At 42.6% G+C, this 26071-nt stretch overlaps 1 protein-coding gene across 1 annotated transcript in view; it reads left to right on the top strand.

The window, feature by feature from the left end:
- The window catches only part of SNTB1 (syntrophin beta 1), a 111906-nt gene that overhangs the window by 53279 nt on the left and 32556 nt on the right, over nt 1-26071 (top strand). Inside the window, exons 2-3 of the mRNA XM_064395753.1 lie at nt 835-1051; nt 16595-16802. Coding sequence (XP_064251823.1) covers nt 835-1051; nt 16595-16802 — 425 coding nt within the window. The remainder of the gene's footprint in view (nt 1-834; nt 1052-16594; nt 16803-26071) is intronic.

Raw genomic sequence — 26071 nt, 5'->3', positions numbered from 1 at the left:
GTCAGCTTAAACTACCAAAATAATTAAAAAACAAGAGAAAAATGTTGCAGTATTTGCCTGCGTAAAGAGGGGAATATGAAGCATATATGTAAAGAAGTATTGGGTTTTAATATAGTAAGATAATTTCTGAATCCCACATTCACTTTTCTTATCCATTCTGGAAAAAAGCCCAGAAGAGGTTGAGATCTAATCTGACACCTTCACTCTCACGAAAGGCTCAAATTCAATTTTATTTCCCCAAGAGAAGGCTAAGAAGTGAATTGTTTTTTGTTTGCTCCATATATATATGTACAAGTGGATTAGACAAAAATGCTTCCCAGCAAGCAGAAATAGTTGTTGAGATTAGTGGTGGGACACTGTCGAGTGTGAACCAGAAGCAAGATGTGAGTTGGAATCACTGGAAGTATTGCTGGAACATTTTAGATAGGGGAATAATAGGTTCACTGTCACTTGGTTGAATGTCTTTCTTTAAACATCCCTGTACTTCAGACAGCTCATGGCTTCTGTGTGAAGCAACTGTTGCATACCCACTGTCACAGAAAGGTGGGATGGCTCTCTTGGCGCTACACTTCGCTGTATGTTCTTATTTTGCCTGTTCTGTTCTTCTCCCTCATTTTACTCATAGCACCATACTGACACTGGCAGCAGGCACAACTTCATCTTCTGTATTTGCACAGCTTCTCATGATGGGATGCTTGGTGGGGTGCTTGGTGGGCAGAATTAATGGACAGCATTGAGGGTTAACACCAGTCTAGAGAACTCACATGGGCATGCAACTCCAGAATATTCATTTATTTATTTATTGTTTTCCATCTCTTTTTCTCTCTTCCATAGTGAAATACATGAGAGAAGCAACCCCCTATGTGAAGAAGGGCTCCCCCGTGTCGGAGATCGGGTGGGAGACGCCTCCGCCCGAATCGCCGCGCCTGGGCTGCGCCCCCGCCGACCCGACGTCGCAGCTTTCGCTCTCCATCCACAGGGACAGGAAGACAATTCCCCTCAAGATGTGCTACGTGACACGCAACCTGACGGTGTCAGACCCCGAGAACAGGTGAGTGGGGATTTGCCTGGCGTTGGGATTTCACTTTCACGTTGAATGGTTGTTGTTGTTTTTCACAGTGGGGTTGGTGGGCAGGAGCGGGGCTCTGGCCACACGCAGCGACCCAGTAAGGGGAGCCAGCACTGTGTGGGAAGGGTGGGTGCTGCTGTCTGAGCCACATGAGGTGTGGCTCAGCTTTTGGGTTATGCTAGAGCAACTTCGATGCCAAATCTCAGGGGGTTGTTTTCATCATGATTAAGTGTCTGCTTTTGAAGGAAAAGACACTGTACACATTAATTGGTTGCATCCTCCAGGCTGGCTAAATCTGATTCCACTAAATTGCATTTTCTTTCCTTTTTTAAATGAATATTGTTTTAAGAATGGTCTGGTTTGAGTATTCAGTTCTGGACATTAAAGTCAAGAAGAGGAGAAAAGTTCCACTTAAAAGGCATTAATGGAGAGTTTTTGTGACTTGTTTTTTTCCTTAATGTTAAAAATAGGATGAGGTTTTACCAACTCTTATTTATAACATATGTAGAACAGCTGCACTGCACCAGCACACTCCCTGATCCCTTCTCTAACAGCTGCTAATAAAAAAGGGAGCAGTCAAGTCAGTGATACAGACTAATTCTCCATCCAAATAATGGCCTTTTCATTTTGCTGCAGTGCTCAGAAGCTGGTGTAATGCCTTTGATTCTCAGCATTTACATACAGGCATAAACAAAAGTTACATTCTCATTTGCAGAGAAGGATAAGGAGAAGTGGGGAGAGAAGAAAGTGGCTTTGGAGAGATGGGTTTCTCTGTAATCTCTTGCACTGCAATTCAGAAACTTTATTAGTATCTGTATAGTTTTCCGTCTTTCCTTTTTATATTTGTCTGACCTTTTAATTTTCCCCTCCATGCTTTATTGCTCAGTATAGCTTTACTTTGCCTTGGCTCTCCATCTCACGTAGCGGTTGCCGCCATAGTCAGTGTAACTGCTGCAGGAGTGCAGTTGTAAACCAGAAATAACCCTAGCAGTCCTTCTCAGTTAAGATCAAGATGTTTATTGATACTGGCCACTTTTTTTTTCCATCTATGTCTCTATAGCTTAAGGTTTGACAGCTGTATCACATGTCTGAGAGTTTGTCTTTCTCTCTGCCATGGTGTGTATTTTTAAAATACTCATACAGCTTGCATTTTTTGAATCAGTACAATGTAATGATACTTTCCCTGCATTGACTGTATTTCCTCATATTTTTTCCCCCTTTCTTTTTTGATTTTATTGTAGTTTTCACCTTCTGTCACTCTCCTGGCCCTCAGTTGGTTTGAGAGCCAGGACTGGCTCAGAGGGACACACACTCTTTGCCCATGATACCTCTGCAATGGAGCTGACTTTTTTGAAGTATGCTACATGTGTGTGTTTTCTTCAGTGTTACTAGGAAGTAATGTGTGGGAGAGTCATATTGCTTGTTATCATGGTTTTCATTTTGTGTTGCTGTCATTTCCTGTGGAAAGAGTGACTTCTGATTTTTACTGTAGTCCAGCACAGTGCAGTCTAAGATGGATTTTTCCATCCAAGCATGCAGTACCTCACCATCGTGCTAGCTGCTGTGTCGTAGTAGCACCCCATGGATTAGCATCTTTACTGGTTGCAGTGGTTTTTAACAGTTCTGAACACTGGAACTCATATTTCCCAGTATTAATGCTGTTACAATGCAGTGACCCTTTCTGACTGGAATGCCTTCCAAGATAGTAATCTGATTCCAGAAAAATAATTTTGTCTTCACTCACAGCAGAGCCTAAGCCATGTCCTTACATGCTTACAACACTTCTGTTTCATAACCCAGTGACCTGACACAGATAGATTTTGCAACTGATGGTGTCACTTTGCTGGATGGCTTTAAGAGAGCTCTGCTGGCAGGATGCCAGAGCATGTGTTGGCCATTAAAGGGCTCCTTTGGAATATAACTGGGCTAATTTTCATTTAAGAGCAAGTGTGAGCATGGAAAGCCTGAGTTTTCCACTGCACTGATTTCTTCAGTGCCAGGCTGGGGATAATGTCAGCAGCCTTCTGAGACCAGGATGAACTGACTTGACGTCCAGCATGAGAAGATACCTATGTTAAGGGACCCAAAAGGAAATACTTGCTTGTTGGCACTGAATTATCTCCAGCTCTTTGAAAGCTGCAGTGAAATGTGGATTTAATGGGCATGGAGGAGTATTGCTTTTCCCATTAGAGCTGGTAGCCCTGCATAGGACTTTTTTCTTCTTGTGGAAGACTGACCCCAGTTCAGAGATTCTAAAGTCTGTGTCTACTCTCAGATGGTTTGGTGAACTTGTTATTTTGGGGCAGAAGTGATGTCTGATGCTTTTAGAGCCAGCAGTTTTCAGATGTCTCCTTCACCTAATCTGCCTGTGGGTTCATTCTGGAGGAGATATTTTCTGTTACCTGATAAAAAAAGCTGTAAGATACTAAGGAGAAGATCCTTAATACAAACCAATACCAAAATTAGTGTGTGGGATTTTTTTAATAATAAAAACATGGCAACAGGAGAAAAGATGTCGAGAGCATCTATGGCATTCTTCTCTAGGTGCAGGGCTTGTTATATTTTAGGCTGGAAGAAGCTGGTTAAAATAATTGCTACTTAAATCAGTTGTTTGCTGTGTTTTCACTGATAAGTGACCTTTTTGGTGGTAGCAGTAAAGGTTAATGTCAGGCCTCACTGAGGAGCATCCCCTCCCAATAAAGGAACATGAGGAAATAACCATGGCTAATAATGCCAATAAGCAGAAAATCTTGCTGCAGTGTAGAAAGCTTTTCATCAATTTCTGGTGATGATATTAAGGAACAGGAGAAAAAAAAAGGTCTCTCAGGTGAATTTTTTTCTGCTGGTGCTTTTAAAATCTTGGGATATAATACAAAGATACTTCTGTACACAACAGAGGAGCCTCGACATTCCCTGGAGAAATGAGATAATGCCATGTGGATGGAAAAGAATTTCTCATCTGCTCTTGAAGTCACCCTAAAATCCTGCTTGCACATCTTTCAGCCAAACCCAGGAGGTGTGGGTCTGATCCTGTCAGCACTTGGTGTGTACACTTCATGTTCTTCCAGTGTCAGGAGTCCAGAGCAATGTGGTCTTCTCCAGGAACTTCAGTAGGGTCCAGCCTTAATGACTGAGTTGTTCATTGGCAGAACTTGGACCTCTGATGGGAAGGGTTTGCTTTGGTCTGGAAGCTAGGAAAAATGGACTGAGATTCCCAGCAGTGAACTTCCCCTATCACTGTCAGTTTCAGGATTGGACTAGTTACAATCAGAAGATAAAATTGAGCACTTACATTCTACAGGTGTGTGCTGGGTTTGCATGGCTAGGTTCTGGTAGCAGAGAGGAACTACAGAGGTGGCTTCTGTGAGAAGCTGTCAGAAACTTCCTCTGTGTCCTACAGTGCCAATGCCAGCCAGCTCCAAGATGGACCCACTGCTGGTCAAAGCTGAGCCAGTCGGGAATCGTAGTAACACCTCTGTGATAACATATTTAAAAAGGAAAATAAGCAAGTTACTTTGCAGATGTAATTGTGGCCAGATGAGATTGGAGTGAGAATATGTGAGAGGAAAGCCCTGCAGTCCCCAAGGTCAGTGAGGAAGGAGGACAGGAGGTGCTGCAGGTTCTGCAGCAGAGATTCCCCTGCAGCCCCTGGTGCAGCCCATGGTGAGGCAGCTGTGCCCCTGCAGCCCATGGGGGATCACAGGGATGCAGAGATCCACCTGCAGCCCACGGGGGATCACAGGGATGCAGAGATCCACCTGCAGCCCACGGGGGATCACAGGGATGCAGAGATCCACCTGCAGCCCATGGGGGATCACAGGGATGCAGAGATCCACCTGCAGCCCATGGAGGATCACAGGGATGCAGAGATCCACCTGCAGCCCATGGGGGATCACAGGGATGCAAAGATCCACCTGAAGCCCATGGGGGATCACAGGGATGCAGAGATCCACCTGCAGCCCATGGAGGAGCCCATGCTGGAGGAGGTGGATGCCCAAAATAGTCTGTGATTGTGTGGGAAATCTGTGCTGAAGCAAGTTCCTGGCAGGGACCTGTGCAGAAATGAGCCCAGGCTGGAGCAGGTTTGGTGGCAGGACTTGTGACTCCATGGGAGATCCATGCAGGATGTTTCTGAAGGACTGCATCCTCTGGAAAGGGAGGCACACTGGAGCAGTTCATGAAGATCTACAGCCCACGGGATGGACTCACATTGGAGAAGTTCATGAAGAACTGCATGAGAGGAACCCCACACTGGAGCAGGGGAAGGACTCTTCTCCTTAAGCAGCAACAACAGAAACAACCTGTGATGAACTTTGTAACCCTCACTCCCTGTCTGCCTGTGCCATTGGAGGGGAGTAGGTAGAGCCTGGGAAGGAAGGGGGTAGGGGGTGTTTTTAAAATTTATTTTACTTCTCAGTATCCTGCTCTGATTTTGTAAGTAAGGCATTCAATTAATTTCCTGAAGCTGGAGCCTGTTTTGTCTGTGATGGTATTTGGTGAGTGATTGCTCCTGGTCCTTATCTCAGTTTAGGAACCTGTTATATTTTCTGTCCCCTGTCCACTAGTGGAGGGCAGTGATGGAGTAACTTTGGTGGGTGCCTGGAATTCAGGGTCAACCCACTACAAGGTGGCGGAAGAACTGCCTGGTATCCATTCATTCTGGACTCTGCACAGTGACCTGAGCTTCCCAAGACATCAAGGAGGTGCAGAACAGGACAGACTGAGACCTATTTACTCAAAAGGCAGCAATAGATTAAATCAGCTTCATTACTTTGAGGTGTTTTTGTTTGTTTGATTTCTTTTTTTCTGCATTGGGAAATACCAATTCACTGAATGAAGTATTCACAAAATCTGTTGCAAAGCCATTGCTCCCCAAACTTTATTTTGCACACATTTTTAAATAATAATTTCTTCTTACATTATTTAATAACAGCAATGTCAGTAATGCACAGTAATAGTGTTAGTGAGGTTTAACATTTTGAACTGTAGTTGGTGTATAAGTAACTTATGCAGCATGAAATAGCAGTGTGATTCTAAAATGGCATTACAAAATCTTAAATATAAAAACAAACTCTAGTGAATTTGCATGTATTTACTTTTGGTACAGTAAGACATGAAAACAAAAGTTGAAGCTTTTTTAAGAAAAAAACTGAATTTCAAACAGATTTAATATGACATAGTAGAAACAAGTCCTTCCATCAAAAAACTTGAGTCATGAATGCTCACAACAAATATAAGGCGTAAGCAGATTGTAAAAATGCAATAAAAAGACAAACATCTTGAAGTAGGTGAGGGAATGAAAGACCAAGCAGCTCCTGTACCTCTTCAAGTTCCTGCTTATATAACATGAGGGGAACTGAGGGGATAGGGAGGCAGTAGAGAAGGTTCTGGGTATCTCGTTGATGAAAACATGGTCTGGCTCATGCCCCCTCTCTCCTGTTTAGAGAACAGGACCATGCCTTTCTGCCAGGTAGCAGCAGGCCCCGGTGTGCAGAGCAGATGCTGATTCTCCTCCAAGAGCAGTGTGGCCTAGGGGTGCACCTTTGCAGCCTGGGGTTTTTCTCTGCTCTTGGGGGAATGGTTTCCCTGAGTCACTTGTGTCTGGGGCTCACAGAGGGCAGGCTCTGCCACAGAGTGACCAGAGAACCAGGATGAGTTACAGCCACTCTTGGAGAGCACAGGTCACACTTTTCATGTTTTCTGCCTCTTAGGAGGTGGTTTGACAGCACTGAGCCTATCAATGACACTGGCAGCAGCAAGCCCAGATGGGGTTAGGCACTGGGCAAAGGCTGAGCCCTGCACCAAGGAGTAAGGAGGTGGTGGCCCATTCCCACCACTGTGCTGGCACTGCTGGCACAGTGCAGCTGTGTCACTCCTGGATGGACATCTGCAGCTCTGTGGGGCTTCCTGGGGAGGTGGGATTTTTTTTTTCCCCAGTGCACAGTACAGATTTATCTGGATTGGGCTCTGGTTTAGGAAACTGGAGCCTTTTTTCTGTTAACTTTGTGTTGTAGGTACGCAAGGAAAGACAAAGAAGTTACATCTGCATGGGGATAGAGCATAGATAAAGATATTGAGTGGGTGCATTACCAGTATTAAAAGTCACCCTCCACATCTCAAGGAATTTGTGCTTTGCTCCTTTGTGTTGTTATTGAGCTGCTCTCTGGCTGTAGAACCTCTGTGAAATGCAGAGACCATACTTAATTCATAGTGTTGTTGTGAGCTACAGCTTGAGATCCTTGGATGAAAGGCACATAGCAGTTAATTATCATTATTGGTACAGACATGTTGTACTGTATGAATATCAATAAGTCCTTTGAAGAAGTCATTGAGCATGGTTGAGTCAGTCTGATTTATATAAAGAATTTTTGTTAGCATTTGGTTTTTTCCCTGGTGGGCTGTGTTTGTTATCTCCTTAGATTACTATATCAACAATCCAACATTAAAGTAAAGCAACTTGAAAGAGTATAATTCAAATCCAGAAAAGAACAAAAGTGACAATAATCAGGGTGAAACTCTGGTTGACTCTCCCCTCATCCTTAAATCACTCTGTTGTGCTATCACAGTGTGCTTGGTCTGTTACAGCCTTGCCTACAAAAGGCTGTGAATTTAAAGTCATGATGAAAATGTGTTTTTAACCTCAGCTTCCAACTATTTTACTGTAATGAATCCAAATCCAGCTTTTGTGTGAAGCTGGGTGTCTCTTGTGTTCCTGTTCTGTAACTGCTAATCTGCTTACAAAATAAATCTGCTCTTTATGGGAAGGGATGAACAAGTAGGCAGCACCTGAGGTTTATCTACTGTTGCCTCTTTCAAGCTGAGAGAACTTAGGTAATTTAGCTAAAAAAGCATTGGCTGAATCCCCTTCAGTACTCTGAGGGTAGGAGAGGGAAGAATTTGGGGTATGGGCAACAGAGTGGAGTTGTGGGATGGGTCATGGGCAAGGCCTCCTCTTCCTCCTCGATACATTGCATGGCTGGGGAACCTTCTCAGTAGCCAGGGTCAGTGCATTCAGGGCTAGGGTTGTCACAGGAGGAACCTGTAACGTTGCATTTTTTCTCTCATAACAGTGTTTTGGGCGCAAGTCATTAACTGCTACAATTAATAATTCATTAACTGATTTCATAATTAATGGTTCTAAAATTTGTTGTCTGACAGTTTTCTGTCATCTACATCATCTGCTTTTTGGGCAGCTCTGTAATTGCTGATGCATTTTGTAAGCTGCAGTCATCTATCTTGATAAGGAGCAGTTTTCTAAACCTGTAGGGCTGCAGCTCTGAAGCCTCTGGGCAGAAACAGTGATTTTAAATGTGTTTTTCATTATGTTGTTTTCTATCATTTGTAAACTCCCCACAAGGCAAACAGTTTTAGTCTGGGTCATACCAATTTTTTTGTTAGCCTCAGTTTTTTCTCCTCTTTCTTGAAATGCCACTGAGATCAGACACTTCTGTAGGACTATCCCTCCCACAAAGATGAGCAGTTTTGCCTTTTTGAGACAAATCACAAAACTGAGGTGAACCTCATTACTTTTTCTTTTTTTCATGATTTAATTATTGTTCTGTTAAATCGTCTTAAAATAGGTTTCTAATGTCCTAAAGACTGCTCTGGACAATGGTTTGAGAGCTGCTTTACTGGGAGATGCACCAGGATCTGGGGACACAGTGGAAACCCCTGAATTTTCCTGCAGGATGCTTGAGATACCAGTGTAGAGCTGGATTGTTACAGCAGGTTGTGACTGAACTTCAATCTCTGCAAGTCCTGATGAATTTGGCACTAGGCATGTCTCATTTTCTTTGGGAAAAACAAAAGATGAATCTTTTCTCCTGGTGTAATGGCATGGGGCTTTCTCCTTTCCCATCCTTCTGGGCCATGCAGGTGAGCTGCTGGTGTCCTTCCCATCTCCAGTATAAATCAAATAGCAATGGGTAAACCTCTTGCATGTGTAACTCAGAAGCAGTGTCTGTGCATGTGTGCATATATGTGACTATAAATAAAACTTTATGGATATCTGTGTGTATGTGTGAGCTGGGCTGAAGATGACCCGACAGGGATAAAATGTGTCACTGTGAGTTGGGAGGTGAGGAAGGATGTGAGTGATGAGGAGGTGGCAGTAACTAAGGCTGGAAGAAACCTTTCAGCTGGATATTTGATTAACAAGACTTTTAATCAAAGTCTATTTCCTGTGAAAATGTTTAAATAATGGAAAAAAAACCATATGCTGCTGGGTTTTTGTGTTGCTTTTTGGTTTTTTTTTTCAGTCATTGCTTCAGTTAGGGGAATTTTGAAAAAGTCAAAGAATTTTGATTTTTCCAATCGCCTTCAGCTGTAGAGGGTTGAGATGAGAAATGGAAAAAAGAACAAAGGAACTGGAAAGTAATCAGGTGAAGGGAAACAGAAAAAAAGCAACTGCCTTGAGAAATGGATGGAGGGAAGAGAGGAGCACAAATTAAGAAAGAGTGATTAAAGAAGAAGCCAACCAGCAAGGAAGAGTAACAAACCCAGAGAGTGAAGACTGCAGCAGACTTAACTTAACAAACACTTTTGTAAAAAAGGAAAAAAAAAATAACAAAGCTCTGATAAGATGGAGAAAGAGAGATGCTCCAATAAATGTGTCACAGAATAAAGGGAAAGGAAGAGCAATGGGAGTGCAGCAGGGAAGAGGAGAACAAATAGGTAATCATGTTTTTATGTGCATCTATATGTAAAGGTATGTAAGTGCTGACACCCAAGCTGCTTCTAAATAATGTTGATGAGCAGCTTAAGGACCCCTGAGATGTCCCAAAGAAAGAAAGTTGATGTGCAAGGGTTTGTTTCCTGCTATGGTCCCAGTTCCCACAGTCTTTGTGTTATGGCTTAGAAAAAGTGACAAATTCAAAGCTCTTTTTCCTGCCTGGCTGTTGTCCTGTGCTCAGTGCTGGGCTTTCCCTGGCCTACCAGCCCATCTGCAAACTGGATTTCAGTCTCACAGCTCTGATCTGGCCCGATCTGCCATTAATTAAGGAGCAGCATTTCCAGCTGGTGGATTAAAGCTGCTCTCTCTTGCACCTCGTGTACTCACAGGAATGGCAGCAAATGACAATCACAGTGGAGCCCTGGTGGTGGGCTGCCATCAGAGGTGCCCCAGCTCAGTGTTGGTAGATGCTGAGGCTGGTCCTTAGTGCTTAGGCTGTGTGTGAATACTTTGCTATTTCCATACCCTCTGTTCACTTCTAGCTTGCTCTCTCCTGTGTTTCTGCTGATGGAAATTCCTGTTTTACTGTAGTAAGAGTTTTGCTGAAGTTTCTACTTCTCATCACTTACATACAGCTTTTCCATCAGTCTCTGTGTCTGTTCAGTGGGAAGATGGGTCTACTGCCAGTTGTGAAAGTGTCAGGAGGTGACCCATGCACACTGTCCCCAAAGAAGCTGGCAGTATCTCTGGGACACTGGCTCCCAGGTGGGGCCTCTTCCTGCAGCCCTCAGAGGCCAGTAATTGATCCAGAAGGAATTTTGTGCCTCTTTAGTCATGCTTGTCTGGCTTTGCTTGTGCTTCACTTGGCAAGTAATCAGTGATCCCTGGGATTCTTGATCATGGAAGTCAGAAAGTAGATCTGTAACATAATGAGACATTGAGACATACCCTGCTAGATAAGGTGGACCTGCCATTTCTCTCTTCCAGCAAGGCTTTCTTCTGTGACAGCCCATCCACAAAACAGAGTTGATCTGTCAGCAGCCCTGCTAATTTTCCCTGTTTCCATATCAGTTTTCACCCATGTTTGTGGACCACATCCTCTTCTTTCCCCTGGGTCCTATTACAGCACTTCCTAACAGCAAGAATGGCGTTCCTTCTCAGAAGACATCTAATTCATCTCCAAACCCATGATCTCTTACTTATGCAGCAGCATGACACCCTCCACCCTTTCTCAGTTTGAAGGGGTCATTTACCACTGTTGCCAGCTGCAGTTCCATGCTCTTTGCCAAGCCCAGATGCAATTCCAGCTGCAGAAGGTTTGCTTTGCTGCTGCTGCTTTGAGTTTGGCTTCAGGGAAAACAGCTGCTTCAGGGAGCGCTGGTCAGTGTATTGAATGTACCAATCACATCTTCTGTTCTTAAAATTTCAACATCTTCTAAAGTTAAATCAAATTCCTGACATCTCTATCAAATAATGCTGTTTGTGGGGGCTTTTTTCCAAATAATTGACCCCAACTCCTCCTTGAAACAGCACTTTTGCCATTGTTTCATGTTGAATCTGCTGTGAGGTTGGCTGAACTCTATATTCCTGGATTGCCAATATTCAGTACAATTACAACCAGAATATAAAAGAAAAAAACAATAGAGTAAAATATAAGAGGTCTTTTGGGCACTGTGGTGTAAGAGTCCTGCTCCTTAATATCCATATACATTTTAAAACTATTCAATTACTTTTGTGGTTGCTCTGGGTGGAGAAGGCAGTGTGTGATGTCTCTGCAGATTGGGCAGCATCTGCATGCAGTGGTATGAGTCCATTGCAGAAGCAAATCCTTTCTTTACTTGCATATGGCACAACTCCTCTGATATGCCTTGTATTAAAGCCCAGCTGGTGGCAAATAGAAATGAAATCAACTGTGACAGCTCATTAGTGATATATACACCCTCTGGTTGGACATCAGTCTAGTCCAGCTCCCAGGAAAGTTTTTACATCGTTTTTAGCACTGTAAGCTGAAAGTCACCAAGTAACTGTTAATACAGCAAATACCCTTCTGACAGCAAGGGGGCCAAGAGCCTTTCACATAGAAAAATTCCACTTGATTACCAAGTAGTGCTTGCTTGGTAAAATTGCTTTCACCTCCATTTAGGTTCATCAAATGAAGATGCTTCTTCAGAGAATATGCTGGGGAATTCATTGCAAACCTAACAGTCTCTCTCTGGAATATTTTCCTTGCAGACTAAGCCCAAAGTTTCCATTGTTTAATTTTAATGTGTTCTGTTCCTGGTTCATCTCCTGATGCTGCATGTAGAATTCAAAAGAACCTTAACAGGTTTTTAAAGTTTATTTTATAGCAAAACCCACAACTTTTAAAATATAAATAAGTTGTGTTCTTCTAAATCCCCCCTTTTCTTGGGAAGGCTCCTATGTTTGTACACTCAGAAAAAACCAAAATTATTTACTGTGGTTTCATGTGCAGACAGTGATGGAGGAGACAGAGTGAACAGTTTGGCCTTTGATTCATCTTTAAGTTTGCAAAGTCAGTGACAGACTGTTTTGTTCCTCTCTGTGCCAGTGCAAAATCAAAGTAGTGTGATGGACTTGAATAACTCTGGCTCCAGCTTATCATTAACTTCAAGGGATTTACTCCACACTTTAATCAGTCACTGAATACATAATCTGACCCAGGAAGAGTCATGAAGTGTAACTCAGTTCCTGATTTGGTTCTGAGCCAATGCTGGTGGCAGAAGTACTTTCAAGAGTTTTGATAAAAGGTATTTCTTAGATAATGAACACTCCCACAGAAAGAAGCTTTATCAAATGCAGAATGAGTTTGGTCTACCAAACATTTGCTTTCAGCTTCTTCTGATCCTCTGTGAAGTAGAAAATCTGATGAAGAGAGGAAGGGAGTTTTCCTCTTAACAAGCCAGGTTACAGCATTTGGAAGCACTGGGTTTTGTGTCACCCCCATGTTCTGCGGGTGGAGAAAGGGATGCTGGAAACAGCTCACTGAGGGTCTTTGAGAAGGAGAGAGAAAATTACTCTTTTATTATAAGGTTTGCCAAATGATCTCTGAGAAAATGTGATATCATTCATATGCATTGCCAAGCTGGAGAGATGCCGCACATCTTGGCAGTCATCTAGAGCTAACATATAATTCCTTTGGGTTGGTATGGGCTTTATCAGAAACAGCTCCATATGCAGTATTTACATAACTGTGGTGGAGTGTGAGAATAAACACAGCTGTGGCATTGCCCTAAATATTTCAATTCAGTGGGGAATTAAGGGAACTTTATCACTGAACTGCAGATAAACAGAAGTCAGTAAGAGGTGGTCACTTTAGCCAAGGAACAAATCAAAACTATAATGGCTAGACTGCTGGAAACATTTAAGTGCCTTAGTCTTCGAGTTTACTAAGGTCACTGGTATTTTCTTCTTTTCAGAATGTATGGAAATGCCATCAGTCAGCTGCTATACAGAAAGCATCATCCAGTTGGACTGGTGAATCAAAGCAGCGTGGGCTGAAAGGCAGAAAAGGAAAGAGTTTATAGGGATGCAGCACTTTCAGCATCTGATTGCAGGCAGAGCCCATGGGTTTCCGGGAAGATTTAAAGTTATTTTAGTATCTCCATCCCAGCTGACTGTGGAGACAGGAGTCCTGGGTTTCTGGTGGAAATCTGCAAGCTCAGTTTCCCAAGGTTTTCTACTCCAGATCTTACAGCAATCGCCACTAGCAGAATTTAGGCAGTTGAGGATTTAGACTTTAGGGTGTGTAAACGAAAATTGGCCTAGGTAGCAGCTTGCTAAGGAATGATGCTTGCAGATGTATTTCTGGGAGTGGACAGGTGCTATGGATAAGAAGAATAATTTTCAGCGCAGTCAAAGCAGCATCCTGTTTTGAACTAAGTTTTGAGAAGTGTAGTATTGTCCAGTCATCTTGTTAGTCAGCTCATGGAACAAGGAAGACTTTCTGCAATTGTTAGTGCATCATCATCACACTTTGGTGACTGACAGGCATTCCCAAACTAGCTCTATTACAAGTCACCGAGGGATGAGTATTTTTGCAAGCATAGCTCATTATGTGTGTATGCGTATGTGTACTAGAATTTAGACTTTGATATCACATTTGAATATGTAGATATTAGAAAGAATATGCATGGTGTAGAACCCCTTAAAAAGAACTGTTGACAGCTGTCTTAAAATGTTCATTATTTTAGGGGATAGAACTCTTGTAGAAATACTTAAATAGTCTCTATCGAGGAAAATACACTTTGATGAAGGCCCGAGTACTAAAATACCTGTTTGTCTGTTAATCCACTTGTTTGAAGGGAGAATTTACAAACTGGAGGTAAACAAGTTGCCATTGGGAAGCTCTTTCAGCTCTCAATAATTTATTTTCAAGTCAAAACCTGCTACAACTCTAATTTATAAAGCAATCGCACAAGTTTGCTGCTGCTCCTTTGCAACTGAAAAAGCAGCACTTTCTTCTGAGCCTTTAGAGTCTGTGTTCAGCACTTTGTTTACTGCATGATGTGCAGAGAGTTTGTAGGTGGAAGTCCCCATGTAGAAACCACAGGCTTTGTAAAGAGCATTGTTTCACACAATCTATATGGTGTGTTAACATTTTTCAAATGCAGCACGGTACTGCTCTGTTGTCCAAATAATTTCTCTTTTTAAAAGAAGTATTAAAATGGGAGACAGAGGACTGAAAATCCTGATTGCTGCTCCTGGGTTGTTCTCTGCCTTGTCTGGGTTCTTCACTTTTCCGTTTTTTTTGTTGGTGAAATGAGGATGCTGTTACTGACCTCATTTGTGAAATGCTGTAAGATCTCCTGCCAAAAACTGTTCTGTAAGTAATGAGCAACATTTCACTGATTACCACAATGTATTTTGAAAATCCAAGCCTGTCTAGCTTGTTTTTGGTGGTGGCTGCCTACAAGAGCACACTCCAACTGCAGTTCAGAGTCACAGTGGGACTCAGCAGTGGGAGAGCTGTGTTTGTGATGGAAAGACAAACTGGATTGTGGTAGCTGTACATGGTTGTAATGATCTGTGGACACAAATGGCTGAATCCTAACCACGAAGGAGATGTCTTTTTCTAGCAGTTCAAAAAAAGATAGGAGTGGGATTTGGAACGTGCCTATCTATAAATACAGTTTTCTACTTCACAAGACTGCCATCATGTATCAAGGAATTTTACTTTGATACTTGAAACTGAAAATTTGGTTCATCCTGGAGTGGCTAAATAAGAACATTAATTTTCAGATAGTGCTGAACTGCAGCAGCTTTACTGAGGAAGCATGCATTACTGTGTTGGCTCAGTGCTTCCTGAAAAATCAGGCCACTTCTTAAGCTATCCAGTGATTTAAGACCCTGAACAGTTCAGCTGCTGAGTTTGGAAAATCATGACCTTTTCTATATTTAGAACAGTGTCTACATGGAAACCTCCCCTTCTCAAAATGGACAAACATGAAACCAGGGATCCTTTCTCTCTGAGCCCCAGAGAGCTGTGCAGATTGAGTCACCCTCTGTTCTGGATTCTGCTCTGGTTTAACCAAATAATTAAAACCTCTTAATTGTTAGTTAAGCTCCAAATTGCTGGATTTTGTAATTGCATAACAAATATTTGCATTACAGTCCTGTTTTGAACTTCAACCTGAATAAATTCCACTGAACTAATTAATTTTCTGCTTCAGAAAGGAGTCATTGTGTGTCTCAGAGACTGGGCAGCCATACATAGGACAGAAGTACATGCTTAGGCTCAGATCCCAGGTTGAATTTGGGAGGGTAGCATTGGGTCTGTCACTGTACTTTTATAATAAAAAAGCACAAATGTGATACAGAGTTGAGTGATGGGCAATGACCAGGGCTTTGTTTTATAATTGCCACATAAAGATAAAACAGGCTATTACTTTGTGGGTTATTTACCAGATGTTCAAGTAAAATGGCCCACAAAGCCATAAAGAGCATGCAAAGCCCCACTAATAACTAATAACTTCACTAAGAACAGAACTGAAATAGCTGCAGCTGCCTGTCAAAGCACTTTTGTTGTTGTTGTTAGCGAAGGTGTTGGCACAGGTCCCATTACCACAATGAACAGGATTCATTTTCCTGAAAACTCTGTTCAGTTGTAGTTCTCAAACCACAGTGGAAACCCACAGGATAGTCCACCAGGAATGTTTTCTTTGAAACAAAACTCATTTCCTTCTACAGGAGTTTGAAAATCTGTAAAAGGTGCCTGCCAGCAGCAATCATATGATTGTTGTTAGCACTTTCTTGTTGCCACTGTTAGCAGGATCTAAATGGAGCATTGAGGATGCTGGTAACTCCTGGAGAAGGCCAGTTGTGCTAGGCCTGTGTTAATGAGTAGTGGATCACTGAAACCACAGAACAATCCTAGGAAAACTCCTCTGTTTGGGATGAGGATTTTCATTTATCTCTGCATCGATAAAAACACACTGGAAAACTCTGGTAGTGCCATGATAACCAGCTAAGGAAATCAGCAGCTTATCCCTGACTTCTACAGAGTCATCTTCCATGCAGTCTGTAGTTCTGGGCAGTGTCCATGTCAGTGCATGTTCCTCTTGCCTTTATATTCTGAGCTCCTACTGACATGCTGTATGTGGGGTTGCATCAGCACTGGCAAGTCCCCTTCTCAAGGATGTTGTCATACTGCCAGTAGAAACCTGGCTTCAGTTAGGATGATCCTACTCTGTTCAGGTGTTTTAAAGGTAAGTTTTTAGTGCAAGGTCTCAATATTAGTATCCTTTTTAACTCATTGCATTCACTAAACAAGGTAATAAATTTAGCTGCCTATTAGTATATGAATGAACATAATGTTTTTCCCCCCATTTTTCTAGAATTATTGAAGTTCATTCACCTGATGCCAAGCACACCGTGGTGCTCAGGAGTAAGGATTCAGCTACAGCCCAGGCCTGGTTCAATGCCATCCACTCCAGTGTCAATGAGCTCATCCCCAGGGTGATTGCAGAGGTCAGAGACCAGCTGGGTAAAACAGGGATTGCTGGAAGTCGAGAGATTAGGCATCTAGGCTGGCTTGCAGAAAAGGTAATGAAAACACTCTTATTTTCATTTCTAAGCTCTCTATCTCTTACTCTCTGTTCCTGAATTCAGCCTTGTCTGGAAGTAGAGAGACTAAATGAGATTCTGGGGTTTGATTTACCTTTCCTTGAAGACCTTTCTTTTCTTAACATGCCAATTTTTGTGCTTTAAAAAATCAAGCAGAAAACTATTATGTCCCCATAGTCTTTGCTTCTACAAATGCCAATTAACAAAGACTTTCCTGGGAGATCAAAAAGTCTCATATCAAGTTCAAGGATGGGACATGAGTCACAAAAACTGACACCAGCCCTTGAGTTCACCTGCTGTTACAACTCCCATCGTGTATATGAATTGTCATGTCACCTTCCTACTCCCAGCTTGGCAAGTACCTGCTTGGTCCATGGGCCACCCCTCTGCTGTGCCTGGCCTCTGGAGCTGGGCATGGTCTGGAGCTTCCTATAAAGGCTGAGAGGTTGTTCTTTAATTGTAACCCTGCATTTGAGCTGAGCATCCTGTCAGGCTGAGCTTGCGATTGAAACTCTTGGCCGTCTTTCAAAGTTTGAGTCTTAAAATGCTTAATGCACAGAGAAAAGCTGGTGTTCTGTTTGAGAGTAGCTTGGGATCTGTTGACCTGTGGAAAGACAATCCATGAATGCACAGGGGTGGTATCAGTATTAGATGATCTGATTTTAACTCAGTAGTCTCAGATTTCATTTTAGGCACTGATAACTGATAACTGTGGATTTGCTATGGTAGCAGTGTTAGAATTGTGCCTAGGAATAATTCACATCCATCTGCTCCCTGGGCAGCCATTCAGAGCATCTCTGCCCCTCCAGCTGGGGGGTGTGGAAAAATGGCCACTGTGTACACACTGCCCCTTCAACCTGTGCATCCAGCACAGATGTGCAAAACCGACTGTAACTGCCCTGAAAAAAAATACTGTATGTTTGATCTCTTTTTGGGATTTTATAGATGAAAATATGGAATCCGCAGGCATGGGTGCCATATTTCTATCTACTGTCCTTTAAACAGGCACACCATTAATTTTTAGCAAAACATGGATCACTCTACACCACTTGAAGTGACACAAAGATTGCAAAGCCTTTCAGGCAGATTTTGTATCTTTTCCTCCAAGCTCGCAGGGTGGGGACAACAAGAAAACTCCTTGGCTTAGTGCTGTAGAAAATGTAAAAGTTTGGGGGAATAATTTGGGATTAAAACACCAAAGGATTGGTAAGTAAATTTTAGCAGTATTAAACTATACAGCCATGGGATTTTTAATCTTATTTTCCTTTTTGTATTTCTATAAACTAATAAAAAGCTGAACACAAGGGGTTTTCCTGTTGCAAAATGCTTTCATGTGACAGGGTGTCCTGTAGTAGATCATAGAGATCTTGTAAGTATAATATTCACAGATCATCTTAAGTGGACACAGGCTCCTGGTTTATGAATTTCCTTTTCTCACAGTTAATACACAGTATCCCACTGAAATGCTTCTCTCTTTCTCCTTCTTTTCTTTTTCCCCTTATGGGCTGAAATCTTACTTTGTATTACTCAGTATGAACTGCTTTGAGGTTTTTCTAAATTTAGTGATGAAACTTGTTTTGCCTTTGTTAGGGTCATGCTGTGGCTCTGTGCATGTTCCAGTGTATTTATGGTGGCTGTTACCAAAAATTAGTCTTGAGAGATTTGCAGTGACATTGTTACTGAAAAGGCAACTTGTTTTTTTCACTAAAAACTATCCAGAACTGTGCAGTAGTAACAGAGAGATGTCAAAAGTTCCCACCTTTCTCTCATGTTGAAGACCTGTTGAAAAGCAGAGAAAATCCCCACGTGTAGCAAAATGTGATGGGAAATTATCTTTATTTTCTTACTGGGCTGTGGGCTGTACAGCCTGGATGAAAGAGATAACCTGCATATCCTGTGTATATGCCAGCTGTTTGTATATTGTTTCAGAGGAGGTGTTCAAGGCAGCTGAGGGACCTGCAGACCAGAGGTACCCCTTGTGAAGAAACATGGGTTTGTTAGTGGGAAAAGATCAAGTTCTGCAGTGATTTGTGGAAGTGCCTGTGAACACCAGTGTGGTTCTTTGGCTCTGCCTGGATGCCAGGTGCCCACCAAAGCTGCTGTATCACTCCCCCTCTTCAGCTGGACAGGAGAGACAAAGCAAAAGGCTTATGAGCTGATCTAAGGGTAGGGAAATGTAATTCACCAAATACCATCTTGGGCTAAACAGACTCAACTTGGGGAAAATCAATTAAATTTATTACCAAACTAACCAGAGTAGGATAATGAGAAAATAAAACCAAATCTTAAAAAAAACCTTTCCCCTCCCTTCTTCCCCTGTGATTTTCTCTGCCTTTCTCCCCTCCCTGTGGCACAAGTGGACCCGAATGGGGATGTGGTCAGTTCATCACATCCTGTCTCTGCTGCTCCTTCCTCCTCAGGGGAGGACTCCTCACACTGCTCTCATTCCAGAGTGGGGTCCCTCCCACTGGAGCCAGTCCTCCAGGAGCTTCTCCAACATGAGTCCTTCCCATGGGCAGCAGTTCCTCACAAACTGCTGCAGCCTGGGTCCCCAGCAGCATCCCAGGTCCTGCCTGCTCCAGGGTGGGCACCTCTGTCCACAGGGCCACCAGTCCTGCCAGGAGCCAGCTCCAGCATGGGCTTCCCACAGGGTCACAAAAACATCTTAGACTGTAAGTTTTGACACAGCTTTTATGGCATCTTACTATGTTACTTACATAGCATATCCTTAAAGTGAATTCTCAGCAAAATGGGAAGATTGTGAACTGAATTCCTCTGCTTGTTTGGGGAATGCAAAATGTAATCCCATAGAAATTTCACTGTAATTTGCTGTGATTACTCTGTGCTTCAATTAAGCTATTTCCTGGTTTGATATTTTTTTATGTGACTCTGCTCTAAACTTAGCTCTAAACTTCAACTTACATGACACTACAAAAATAAATTCATTAGGGAAGCCTCCCTCAGGTGGGTAACATTAAAATAAATAGCAGGTTATCTAAGATACTGAGCCATTGCATGCTAACAGGATTCTACCACCTTAACTGAACTTCCCTGTGAAGAAAGCACTAAACTTGTGGTCTTCAACCTGAAACTTCAATTTTGCAATTCCACCTTCAGGTTCCTGGTGGGCAGTGAGGTTCTGTCTGCAGGTAAATGCAGAGCTCTGCAACACTTTAAGAAAGCAAATGTTCTCTGTGGCATTCTTACAGGCAAGGAGAAAAACAGCCAGAAGCAGTCATTAGAGATGCCATCTTCCCTCTCTTATTAAGGAAGTAGCCTTGTCCTGACCTTGGCCTTATGAGGAAGGTTTCTAAAGCTGACCAAGGATTAGGGAGTTGTATTTGTCACCAGCGTCCTAAAACTTCTCTGTAACTAAGAGAAATACCAAGTGCTGGTTTGTAATGAGGTGTGTGCACTCCTCATCATTTTGTGTTTCCTGTATTTGTCTTTTCACTTCAGCCAGACCTGTGCATTTAACAGCTGTGCAAAGCATGAGGGAATAGTTACATGTGGGTTTAATCTTTCCAAGTCTTGTATTTTTATAATGCTCCTTGTAAAGATACTTTTAGCAACCAAATAGGAAAAAAAAAAGTTGGTAATGTCATCTAAATTGAGGAGCTTTTCCAAATGTGTTTTTTTTCTGCTCTTCCAGAAACACTTTCAATCCTTGTAAAAATGTCTTCCCTAGCTTTCTCCCCCCCACACTTTTTAATACTTCTATATGACTTAAAGAGGAGCTGAAAGAGGCACAGTTGCTCTTCTCCTTACACTTACCCATCTACTGCTGAGTTCCTTTATGAAGAGCAAATTCTGCTCTGAAGAGCTAAAACACTGAGGAAATGGTGGTTTATTTTATCACACTGTAACATTTGCTGCAATAGACCAAAATATTATTGGCAAAAGCTTTATCTAAATTTTTTTCTTCTTTAATGCAAACACAAAAAGGTGTTCTGGCAAAAGGGATTTTGTGAAGGTAGCTTTTGCCAATTCAGCAGTCAGCCACACAAGCAAAAGCATGACTGGCTTCAGGGACCGCTGAAACTGCAGCCAGGCGCCAGCATCAAGCTGGGTCAGTTAAGAAAAAAACCCAAAACTGAATAAAACCCTGAGCTGTGCATCTCTCTCTGTCCTTGCTGTGCCAGTGATACTTTTCATGTAGGCTTGGAAGAAAGGAAAAGCAGTTCTGCAGCCAGAGACTGTTCTCCTTTCCGGATGTCAAATGTCTTACAGGCAGTGGACTTCTTAAAATTATCTGAAAGCTCCTTTGAGAAACTTAAAAATAGGAATTCCTGCAAGTTGTCTTTCAGAATGTTAATTTTTGTAGCTGCAGAAAAAAGTGACCTTATGGGCTTTTCTCACTAGATCTTAACCCCAGCACTTGGTTCCTGTTCATGTTGCTCTGCCTGTGCAGGGTGAGGGTGTTGCTGCTTCCACAAATCTGGTGTGGGTTTCAGAGGGGAGAAAAGACCTGAGGGGAAACAGCCAAAGCAGCATGGTGAACCAGAGTTGTTTTTCAGCTCCTGACACTATCTCTGAAATGAAGTGTGTTAATATATTAAAGGCTGTTCAGTCTCCTCAAACCTTAGATAAGCATATCATCGTGTTAGTGCTGAAGTGCAAGGCATGTCACAGCAGAGTGATCCTCAGTATCGAGCTGTATATTGCAGTATTACATTTATCTCCCTGCTCTCACTCTAATTCAGAGGAGCTAGTGATAACAGCAAAATTGTGTGACGTGCAAGCTGTCCAAACAAGATTTAGGCAAATGACATGAGAGTGTTGAGGTTATTTTTCTTTCCCCAGATAAAATGAAAATTTTACCATTTCCTTAGGAAGCATGTTCACAGGTTAGCAAAATAAGTAGACACCAACAGAGCCATGTTGTTATTCTCATCAGAGACAAATGAGTTTTCAAAGAAATTTAGATCTTTAGTTAAAAAAATTTATATAGTTTCCAAATTGTAAAAGTGAGCTTAGGATGTCTTTGCATGAGAAATTCACCAGCCCATCACGTAGTTAAAACATTTTGCCATTATTTAACATTATGTGTCCAATGTTACCTGATTTTCTTTATTTGTATCTGACTTTAACCACCTTCTTATGAAGCACAGCATCTGCTAGGCAGCATTTTAAAAAATGTGGCATGGCTGTGTCTGTGGTTGCAGCTGCCAGTGTTCCCCTTAGCACCCCCAGCTCTTCCATCATGGTGGTGGCAGTTCTGGTAGAAAAGTCATTACTTTTGGAGGGACACCATTAATTTTCTGCAGGTCTTGTGACAGAGGCAAATCCCAGTGCAAGACAAGTAATGAGAACCTGTGGCAAGGAGGAGGGGATTGGGAAGCTGCTGCTTCATTAGGCAGCGTGTCACTGTTTCTCTGGGGTGGCTGCCTTATTCAGGCTGCACAGTCTGAACCAGCAGCAATTTCAGGAATAAAATCCACATTATACTAATCCCCAGATCTCTCTTCTGTGCCTGGAAAGTACCTGTGTATGTTTAGGCTGAACGTACAGCAAGCTTTGAGTTGTACTGTGTGTTAACCCTGTACAAATCAATATATGATTTAACCAGATTAATAAACTGCTAGAAAAATTGGTGTTTGCTAAAAATACTATTACTAATTTATTTGGAAGGGATTTACAGAAAAGTTTGGAAATACTACTCACCTGTAATATCCAGGAAGAAGAGCAAGGCAATTTGGTCCTGCTCTCCTGTTTTTTGTGGCTAAAGAAGGATGCAGTTTCTCATATCGATAATATACATCTGGTCATAATCTTAAAATTGATCTTACTTTTTAGAGTTTACACATACCTCAAATGGAAAACCTTCTCTGTGTCCTAAATTAGAAATTGCACTTTTAAGTGCCAGCTAATGACTTGCTGTGGAGCACTTATATCCAAATGAAAAATCCTGGTTTTGCCCTGTGTCACTTAACCTTGCAGCTTATTAATTCCGGATCTTATTTGTTTGCTTTGTAAAACACCAGAACAGAGTTCTTAATTACATTAACAGTCTTCATTATCTGGGGTAACGATCAGCCTGTTCTTGGGAAAGACGTAAACCTGAAATAGCATGAAGAGTAATTTCCTCTCCAAGCTTCAGTGAGGCTCCTCCACAGGCCATTTTTACCAGCAGTGACATCGTTCTCTCCTTGTTTTCAGTGCCTTCAGTAAATGGCTGTATTAAGGAAAACTCAGGCTGAAAACAGCCTTTTCATTCACTGTACTGTTTTAAAGGCTTTGCCTTTAACACACATGCTATTTCTTCCCATGCCAATGAGAGACGAGCAAATAATAAAATTAGGTGAAGTGCTCATTGCAAGAGGAATGGAAAGAAGGACAGGTTTAAGTAAATAATGAAAAATTACAGGAATATGGTGGTAAATGCATGAAGGACTTGAAATTGAAAGTCTGTATTTCTGCAGTGCAGTTGGTTGTTGTAGTGAAGGAAAACCCCTCTATCAGATAATTACAGAACACAGTTAAATAGTGAGTGAGCACTGTTGTTCCTGTGGTAGCCTTCAGGTATTAAATTATTCTTCCAGAAGTTGAGCTGCAGTGTGAACTGGGCCCTGCATATCCCCTTGCCCTTCCCATGAGGGCTGGATTAGTTCTGGTCAGATCCCAGCAGAGGTAATCACATCCTTCCTGCTCTCCCTCTGCCTCAGCTTTGATCTGACTGTCCTTGCAGATGACTTAGCTTTCTCCATAACATACAGCATATGTCTGTCGGTGTTCCTATGAACCCTAGAATGATGAGAAAGTTCTTTTTATAATCATTCCTCTCCATAGAATTTAATTAACTTCTCCCTCCCTGCATCAGGAAGAATTCTGAGCCTGAGGTGTGGCTGCTGATCTGTCAGCTATGCCTGCACAGGCAGGGGACACCAGCCCCAGGCAGGATCCACACAGCTCTGCTGTGACAGGGAGCTCTGCAGGTGTCTGGCAAACCTGGTAGGGTTTCAGAGGGGAAATGCTGGACTGTAGCTTGAAAGGAGGGAGAGGATGCTGGAAGGAAATGAGGAGTTCAGTGCCTTCCTGACATGTGGGAGCTGTTTCTCTTGGTTTCTCCAATAGAACAGGGTGGTAGCTGTGGAACCACATCCTGGTGTGGTCTGGAGCACATCCTGATGTGGTTCTGAGCACTGGCTTCTTTGCTCAGTGTGTCTGCCCCAGTGTAATAACTTAACACTTAGTTCTAGTTAACCCAAACTGGAACTGCTGTTTCGCTAGGTTGGATTTTGCTGGACAAGGAGCTTTCTAGATTTTGGTAGTTGAGGTATTCTTCCTGGATTTTGCTAAATTTTCAGGGTGTTGGGCATTTCCATCTTTTGCCTTGGCAGTTGCAGTTGATCTGTCCAAAAGGGTCCAGCTCCCCTTGTGCATGTGCTGGGTCATCTCACCTTTTGGGGCTGCACAGGTTTGAAATCCTCTGTTTGAACATATTTGCAGTACAGTTCATTTGAAAAAAAAAAACCAGCGAAGATACAGGTGTGATGTGAAGGAAGACTTTGATCCCCTTCATTCAGAAGCTGGAGAAAAGGTTCCTTTTTTCTCTCAGCCTCTGACAGAAAATATTGCAAGAAAGATAGTGAAGGAATTGCAGGCAGTGATGCTCTTTGGTATTCAAATGTGATTTAAATGCAACATGAACCTTCTTTATAAAACATGTTGCATAGGGAGCAGAGACCTCTACTGAACCCATATCCAGTACTGCTGTCAGTGGGGAGTGGAGGGTGGCCCTCCTAATTGTTTTAAGTGCTTAAGTGCTAAAACAAATGATCTGCTTCTGCCCCAGTGTGTTTCGGCCTCCTGCCACTGTGCAAGTAGGGTGCCAGCAGTGGTGGGTTAGGAAAGGGGAGCACCTGTTCTTGCCCAGCTGTGGGATGCAGGGTGGGAGAAACCAGACCAGCACAGCGGTTGAGGAAGGTGTAGAGCTCATCCTGGGCATTTGGGGATGCTGCGCAGTGGTTGTTCAGGGGGAGGAAGCTGCCATTAAGGCAATAGTTTGGGGCAAACTCAGCTGAAACAAAGAGCAAGGCAAATGCAGTCTGAGCAACAGGAAAGCCCTGAGCACTGACCCCACTGACCGCAGTCCCGAGCAGAGCTGGGGACACCCTCAGCCCCTGGATCCCCCTTCACTTCCATGGGACAAGCAGACATGCTTACATCCCCAGGGCTGATCCACCCTGAGTACACAGCCCTGCAGTGTGGGGGTGCTGGCAAACACTGTTTTGCAAGAGCTGTGCCCTTGCACTCTGCTCATTTCTCTGCATTTTTCTGCTTACAGGCTGCATGTTAGAAGCGTAAAAAGAAAGGGATTGTCTGTCTTAGAGAATCCTGGATTTTTCAGGCATTAAGTTCCCATCAAGCTGCATTTTCTCTGTTCAAAGTTACCTGGTTCTCATTTGCTGGTTTTGTCTCCTGAAGTTAAAAATCACCTTCAAGGGAATGGAGGGGCCTGTTAGGGGAGTGTTGACCTTCAGGCTTTGCCCAGTGTGAATTCCTCTCACCCCAGTCATCATTTCTTTGGGTTTTTTTTTCTAGCATAACAATACTCCTGTTTCAGCTTCTTGATTAATGGCATGAATAAATAGATCAGAAAGCAGCAGAACTGGCCATAAAAAAAGCTTCTTTGCACTGCAGCCCTTCTTCTCCCCCCAGGCCCCTCAGCTGATCCCCAGAGAAAACTGGCAAAAGTAGAGCTATTCTTAATAAAAATACCCTAATTTAGAAGGAAACATTTGGATTTTTTGCTCTCTTTTTGCATATTATTGCCCCATCATGCTCACCACTCAGCTCACAGTCAGAGGAGTGCTATCTCCACCCATAAGTGCTACTAGGACAGATGAGCTGGTTGATGTTGGAGGGCTGTTGGGGAAGAGCAGAGTGGCACTGCTGGTCCAAGCAGGAGCAATATGCCTTGAAAGCTGTTTTGCCAAACTGTTAACAGAGGGAAATAAACAGATTTTCTAACTATATTTTGAGGAGAAGTTGTGTTCTCTCTTGGGAAGAGGGATTGACCTTTAGAAGAATAAGAGAGTTTCAAAAGAACAGTGAAGAAGGAAAAATTACATGCATTACAATTTTCAGTGTGGCAAGACATTCACTCAGTGCCTACTCTTCAAATCCTGTTCAGTTTTAATGCTCAAACTCTGGTTATGTAACGAATTCTTAAGACTATTAGTACCAGCCTTTTACCTCATTATCAAATCCTGTAAAAATAAAGTTGTATTCCATAATACCATGAG

Source organism: Passer domesticus, chromosome 1, assembly GCF_036417665.1.
Source record: "Passer domesticus isolate bPasDom1 chromosome 1, bPasDom1.hap1, whole genome shotgun sequence".
In the NCBI taxonomy this organism is placed as follows: domain Eukaryota; kingdom Metazoa; phylum Chordata; class Aves; order Passeriformes; family Passeridae; genus Passer; species Passer domesticus.
This window is presented reverse-complemented; position numbering and strand designations above follow the sequence as displayed.